At 36.0% G+C, this 7,162-nt stretch overlaps 1 protein-coding gene across 2 annotated transcripts; it reads left to right on the forward strand.

Annotated features, from left to right (window-relative positions):
- Positions 1-375: 375 nt before the first annotated feature.
- LOC122046966 (exocyst complex component SEC3A-like) lies at positions 376-6,052 on the forward strand. 2 transcript variants are annotated; one of them, XM_042607946.1, is made up of 6 exons: positions 376-1,313; positions 2,226-2,620; positions 3,199-3,344; positions 3,635-3,752; positions 4,444-4,524; positions 5,842-6,052. In XM_042607946.1, exons 2-6 carry the CDS (start codon positions 2,546-2,548, stop codon positions 5,896-5,898), a joined length of 477 nt encoding a protein of 158 aa, XP_042463880.1. In that variant the 5' UTR covers positions 376-1,313; positions 2,226-2,545; the 3' UTR covers positions 5,899-6,052. The 2 variants fall into 2 exon arrangements, with proteins under 2 accessions (XP_042463880.1, XP_042463879.1); XM_042607945.1 differs by having other exon boundaries at positions 2,518-2,620; positions 4,652-6,052.
- The last annotated feature ends 1,110 nt before the right edge of the window (positions 6,053-7,162 follow it).

The raw sequence follows: 7,162 nt of genomic DNA on the forward strand, positions 1-7,162 counted from the left end.
GGAAGGGAGAGGGGTCGGCGGAACCTAGGGTGAGGAGGATAAAAGTCACGTTAAAAGAAAAATAACTCTTCACTTAATTCCTCCCTATTTATATTAAGTGGTAATCTCGGCCCAACTTGAATATAAATTTAATTGCTTCCCTTTCCTTTCAGCACGACCTTGCTGGGTTCACTTGGTTACCATGGTTCACCATAAGTCATAGGACTCAATAGGTCTCTGGTTCAATTCCCGCGTAGGCTATTTTCGTTTTCTATTTATTTTTGCTACTTCCGCTACTCTAAAAATTCTGTAAAAATATCCTAAAATCCCAGCAAAATTAAAATTATAAAATATTTCTAAAATAGGTTTGAGAATTTTCGGGCGTTACATCCGCCCCCAGGCACCTCCCGCTTCCCTAGCCTCCTCCCTCCACTCCTTCTCCTGTGACACCTCCCTCCGCCGCCTCACCGACGTGTGGCTCTTCCGCCTCCAGAACCTCACCAACCTCTCCGTTGTCTGTGGCAATGATAGTAGTTGCAGCTCGCGATTGGTCACTGTGTTGCCATTGTTGATATATTGCCAAGGCCTCACTTTTCCGTTCACCTTTCTCATTTTAGATGCCAGCTCCATCGAAGATCAACTGTCTTCGGTTTGTCCCCGCATCTGGTGGAGAGAGGGAGAAAGGAGGCATCTTGGCAAGCGCGGTGTAGCCTTCACTGCTTCTGCAATGAAGGAGGAGGAGGAGAACTTTGAAGTGAAGTTGAAGAAAGCGTGATGATCCGTCGTGGTTGTTGCTGCAGTTCTTGCTGTTGACTTTTGACTTCGAGTCTGCTCCCAATCTTATTCATTTCCCTTTCTCGCCTCGATTCTCCAGTTTAACATTCGCCTTTCTTTCTCCCTAAGCATCGTGAGTTGTTATTCCCTCTCAGCCTTGCTCCTCAGGGCAATAAAAGAGCAACCTTTTGAGGAAGTAATAGGTGTGGTGTGGTTTTTTCGAGCCCTACTTGCGTTGTTTGTGAGAGAGTGATAAGGAACTGCGGACTGAGGCCGTAAGTGTAGTTGGCCTCCTCTCGAGCAGCGGAATAAAAGAGCAATCTTGTTGCACGGTCGTCTTGAACCCTCGACCTTGTTCGCTATTCACTGCTGGTTTCTCCTCGAATCTGTGGTAGTTTGATTGGCTAATTGGTTGTTTGGTGGATTTCCTTGGAAACATTGAGATGGACAGTGAGGAGCATTGCTGCGTGAAGGTCACTTTTCACATCAGGCCACTCATTGAAGACGAGCGGCTGCAAGGTTGCAAGGAATGTGTCGTCGTTGTCCCTGGAAAGCCACAGGTTATTGCATTTAGCTTCTGAAATGATTCCTTTATCTTGTTGCAATGATCAATTTCTTGTTAATTACATGATAGAGGATTGTTCAGTCAGTTGAAATTGCTGGTCGAGTTTGGAAGAAGATCTAGTCTTTTTTTTTGGGTCAATCTGGCCTTTTATTTACGACAACGCTGATTGGGTGATTCCTATATTTTTATATTCCATTCCTTGGATTGCGATCGGACCATCAACCGGTGGTTTTGGCATTTTGTGTATAGTATTCATTACTTGGTCGGGACAATGATTTTGTGGTTACCTCCAAGTGAAGGAAGAAGAAACATGTTCCTTTTACCAGTGATGTAAATTTTGTTTTCCAACACTCAGTTGTTCTTATGCTATAAATGAGGTTCCATCCAATTTGATTGCTCCTTTTTCTGTGTTCTTCTGTTTTTGTTTCCATACAAACAAAGTGATTGGAAAACCTATTGTCTGATCCCGTGTTCCCTCTCATGTCTCACACACTGAATTTTCACTGTTCTTGACGTGCAATGCCTTATCTTGAGTAATAGATTGACTGAATTTTCTTGTTCTCTCTTTGCTAAAAAAAACATCTGTCTATTTTCCCATTTCTAACCAAATCAGTGAAATCCGAGTATTGTTCAAGCTTCCTCTGTTTCTTCCACTTTGCATAGCCAATTTAAAATTTTAATTTTCCAAGAGTTTAATGTTGATCCATTTGGATATTAGGAGGTGCCATAGTTGGTTTATCCATTATGTGCTCTTTTTAGTTCTTAAGACATGTTTGTAGACAATTACAGATGATCTAGTTTTATGATGCTTCCTCTAAAATCTACATGTTTCTGTTCTTTCTTTTCGTTCTATATTTTTGAATTTTCTTTCAACTCTTAATTACACTGTAAAACTTTTAAAATGCAGAGTACAAACGGGTGAACAAATTTCCTTTTTTTTTTCTCTCTGGCAAGCCCCTTGTTCCTTTTTTTTTCTCCGGATGGATTCTTGAGGTAGTGGAAGGAGTGGTGGAAAGTGTGCATGTTTCTGTTGGAGTATTCTTTCTATGGTCTGTGCTTTTATGCTTGTACTTTTTTGCAAGTAATTGAAGAATCTGAATAATCTCATTGAGTTACAGGACATGAACAGTATTGCTTTTCTCAATACGAAAATTAGAAGAATCAATATGGTGTCTACTCCAAAGTTATTCCTCTTGCAGGAACCGCATACTTCTATGCATTTTAAACATGAGCAAGGAGATATTGGGACATCTTCCAAAAGTTGTTGGGATAGACATAGTGGAGATGACTCTCTGGGCAAAGGTGTACTTCTTAATTTGTCTCATCTGACCTTTATATATATGCATATGAATATGTGAATACAAAGACTAATGAGTTTTATTATTATCTTAAGATTTATAGTGTTCTTCATATGTGAAGTTGTACCATGTTGCAAATTCATGACTAGATATTAGATTAGGAATTAGGCTAGTATTTATCAAAAAAAAAAAAAGTGGAAAAAGCTTTGAATTGTAGCTACTTTGGCAAAGTATCTTACTCATCCTTTTCTAACCATCTTCCATCAAGCACGATAGCGTAAGAATTGCTCTTGTTTATCCTGAGCTTGAAACTATTGTTGTCATGCAATCGTTAGAACTTTAAATTTCAATGTTTCTTCAGTTGAAGTTGCACAAATCTTACTTCTCACTCTCTCCTTTTTATGTGCAGTTCAATGTACAAAAGGTTTTTAACAGCCATTCTGCTAATTTTATTCAATGCATATGATTAGTGAACACGGTGTTTCAATATAGGCATTGGATATTCTATACCTGTACATAGTCTGCTGTGTATGTAAACCAAAGCAAAAAAAAATGGGAAAATAAGTTATTATTCTGCTACAGGAAAATAATACTGCAGTAAGCAGTCAAATTATTACTCATGGTGGGCAAGACGCATCTGGTTTGATTCAAGGTCACTCACAAGTTACTGTCGAAAGAGATCTTGTTTCACAAGCTGAAGAAGAGGACATGGAGGCTCTCCTTGGCACGTATGTTACTTGATTATGTTTCAATTATCATGTAAAAGTCATGCCTAGCATGCAGATATGCATCTTTGATACTTCCGTGATGCTTTTTGTTGCTCAGTGAAATAGAGCATTTAATCTGATGTGTTTTAATTTTTCTTTTCAAATTAACCTTCAGGTGTTTGTTTTCCAATATATGAATCTGTACCTCCTTTATCTTTTGATAATTTTTTTACTTGCATTATGTCCATAATGTTCCCTCTAATAATATTCATACTTATGCCATGATTCACACACAAGATATTCTGATGCAGGTATGTTATGGGAATTGGTGAAGCAGAAGCATTTTCAGAAAGGCTAAAGAGGGAACTTCTGGCTTTAGAAGCAGCAAATGTTCATGCACTTGTTGAATGTGAATCCATAATAGAGGAGGTATTGCTGGTCTTGATATTCTATAGTTCAATTTTATACGCCGAGTCATTAGCAAGGTCTCTCCAACTTTAGATTTCAGTTTGTTGAAAGCATTATTGTCTACCCTAGGTCCTTTCCTGGAAGCTCATGCTTTGGGGACAGGTGATCATTTAATTTGGTCAGTTTCTATTTTTTTTATTAAAAAAATATATGTCTAGTTATGTCGGCTCATATATTGGGTTGACCAATCAGGTATGGGATATGGTCGGTTAATCAACTTTAATAAATTTTATTCATGTCCATTACAATCTAGGACTACTTGTTTGGATATATGCAACATTACAATCTAGGACTACTTGTTTGGATATATGCAACCTTATGCCCCATAAACTCCTTTCGTGACTTCAATATGATAGGCAAAATCTTTACTTCTCATGATAATTGATGTAATTATAACAAATCTGTCACTGTGGTAAGGTTGCTCCCTTTTCCTTTAGTTCTACTTGTTTCAGCTTCTGTAGATTGGTTTAAATCAACTATTATCATTTGATTAGCTTGGTAAAGCAGGTGGCAATAAATGGAAATCACTGTTGGAAGAAGTTAGTGCTATTTGTTAATTAGTTCTCATCCACCAGACCAATCTTCCTGCTTTGAAGAGGAAAATGAATTAGTAATGTTTTTTTTTAATCTGAAATTTCTTTCTGTGTTCCAGGATAAAGCTCCTTATATTGCTAAAGCAACTAAATTAAAGACGGAGTACACCAAGAAATTAGCTATGTACAATAAGAATCAGGTTTATCATCTCGCAAGTCACTTATTTTCCATCAATTTGATAATAATTAAACTTACTGTTCTCGCCATTTGATAATCATGACCTTATAGGTATATATCTAAGAGATTTTTTCTCTTTCATTTTGTAGACATTGAGTGTTGTCCTGGAATTCTGGAAATCCTTCTCTCATGTCCAGATATTAGAGCTATGTGAAATTTTTATTCTCTGGTTACAGTTCATACAATACTTACTACAATTCTCTTTTTTTCTTATATTTTATATTTTTCTTTGCGTGCAGAGGAGGTGAGTTTATATTAGGGATATTTCTCTTTATGTTAACTAGTGTGCTCTATATCTTAGTTGTCATTCAAGCTTAGCAACTCCTATTTAGTTGTACCCCAGCTTCTTTCTGAATTTGTCTGAGCTATTTACTTGTGAAAATGTTAACTTTATTCTTCCATTTGTTTTAAAACAACTTTGAACATTTTATGCCTTATCTTAAATTTACTTATTTCCAAACCTTTGCCTGGTGTTAGAATTACTTCAAATTTATTTTTTTTGTTTGAAGCTCTATGTTCCCTTTCTACATTAGAAGTATTTACTTGGTATTCGAAAACAAGAGTGAAATTGATGATATTATCATTAATAGGATAAAAGAATGGATGCAAGAAATATATTATGAGGTTCAATCGTTGGAATCCTTGTAACTTTCCAAAGCACTTCATGAGTAACTCTTCTATTATCTCTGATGCTTCATTGACTTGCTCTATTAATTGTTACATGTTATCCAATTGTTTTCTACTTGGGCAACTGAAGTTTTTTTTCCCATTACATAAACGTTCTCTTCTATCTTTTTATTTGACATATAGTGCATAACTAGCATTCTGGGTGAAAATATTTTATTAGTTCTGCTCAGTGTTAGAATGTATTATGTTAGCACTTTCATGGTCATAACTATAGAAGAGAGGTCTCCAATATGTGACTTTGCATTTTACCTTTCAGTGTTTGTTGGATAAGTTTTATGGCATTGCCAACCTTAAAGTATCATGCTTTGATTTGAATATGTCACTGGGCTAAATTGAACTCAATGAAGAACCATATGATTTATATAATTGAGATCGTTGCAAATTGCCAAATAGCTATGGATGTTATGCAATTTCGTTTCCTTCTATACCAGTTGCTAATTTCCAATAACATGTTGCACAAATAAGACAACAATAGTGCAAAACTGAATTGTATCATCAATTCGTATGTGTTTCAGTAGGTTAAGATAATTCTTATTCGCTTACATGTATATTTTATCTTTTAATGTTTTTATAATTTGTTTATTTTTATCAGCTCCTACAGCTTAATTCTGTAGATTTGATTGTCAAGGGAAATTTGTATACTCGGTGATGTGAAGATGCATCCAGTAAGTTGCTAGAAAAGGCTTTAAAGATTCAGTTGGGAAGAGGATTTTAGTTGACATATTTTGGATTTCGATTATACAGCTATTATTTTCTCATTTTGATATGTGTAGTTAATTTTCAAAATTTGAAGATAACATTTTCATGGATTGAATGTAGTAAATATTTAATTTTGTATTGGTGGTTTCTTTATATTAAATAAAGATTGGTTGTTTGTTATTATCATGTTACAACATGAAAATTAAAGACAACGGTCAGAAACGTTGTAAAAAGTACGTAACCACAATAGATTTTTTTTGTGAAAAGTGATAAAAGACAACGGTTTTATCCGTTGTAAAACATATTAAAATTATATACCACAACGGTTTATATCTGTTGTAAAAAGAGTCTACCACAACGGTTTATATCTGTTGTCGAAATTATCTACCACAACGGTTTTAAAATGTTGTTGTATCCTTCGTAAACAAATTTTGAGATATAAACAACAACGGATAAAAACCGTTGTTGAATGTCTACAAAGACAACGGATTCAAAACTGTTGTCGTAGGGCAATACATTCTACAACACCCTCAGTTACAACGGTTTTTTGACCCTACGACAACGGATAATATCCGTTGTCGTTTGCAGTTTTTGTTGTAGTGAAATAAATGTAGACATTTGACCAATGTGATTCTTTTATTTCAAAAATAGATGTTTACAAAAATCTAGACTTTTAGTATACACTCTAATAATTTCTCACTTATACTAAAAGACTAAGCTATCATATCTGCTGTCATACATCTGATTCTCATCCCCTCCACATGCCGATCAAAAGCTTTCGCCGGAAGAGCCTTAGTGAAAGGATCTGCCAGGTTATCTGCTGATGTAATCTTGACAACAACAACTTCTCCTCGCTTGACGATGTCTTGTATCAGGTGGTACTTGCACTCTATATGCTTACTCGCCTTATGAGCTCGTGGTTCCTTCGAGTTTGCAACTGCACCGCTATTATCACAATAAATTGTGATGATTTTGGGCAAACCAGGAATCACATCTAAGTCCATTAGAAAGTTCCTAAGTCATACAACTTCTTTGGCTACCTCAGAGGCTGCCACATACTCAGCTTCCATGGTTGAGTCTGAAACGTATTTCTACTTAACACTCCTCCATGCAATGACTCCACCTCCTAAAGTAAACACATAGTCTGATGTAGACTTACTATTGTCCCTATCTGATTGGAAGTATGAATCCGTGTAACCCACAGGGAGTATATC

This window comes from Zingiber officinale, chromosome 2B (genome assembly GCF_018446385.1).
Source record: "Zingiber officinale cultivar Zhangliang chromosome 2B, Zo_v1.1, whole genome shotgun sequence".
Taxonomy (NCBI): Eukaryota; Viridiplantae; Streptophyta; class Magnoliopsida; order Zingiberales; family Zingiberaceae; genus Zingiber; species Zingiber officinale.

Excerpts from the sequence above, each read along its gene's own strand:
- LOC122046966 (XM_042607945.1), top strand. The coding sequence starts at position 2,546 with ATGAGCAAGGAGATATTGGGACATCTTCCAAAAGTTGTTGGGATAGAC. Across the intron at positions 2,621-3,198 it reads AGATGACTCTCTGGGCAAAG|GAAAATAATACTGCAGTAAG; the intron begins GTGTACTTCTTA and ends ATTCTGCTACAG. Across the intron at positions 3,345-3,634 it reads ATGGAGGCTCTCCTTGGCAC|GTATGTTATGGGAATTGGTG; the intron begins GTATGTTACTTG and ends ATTCTGATGCAG.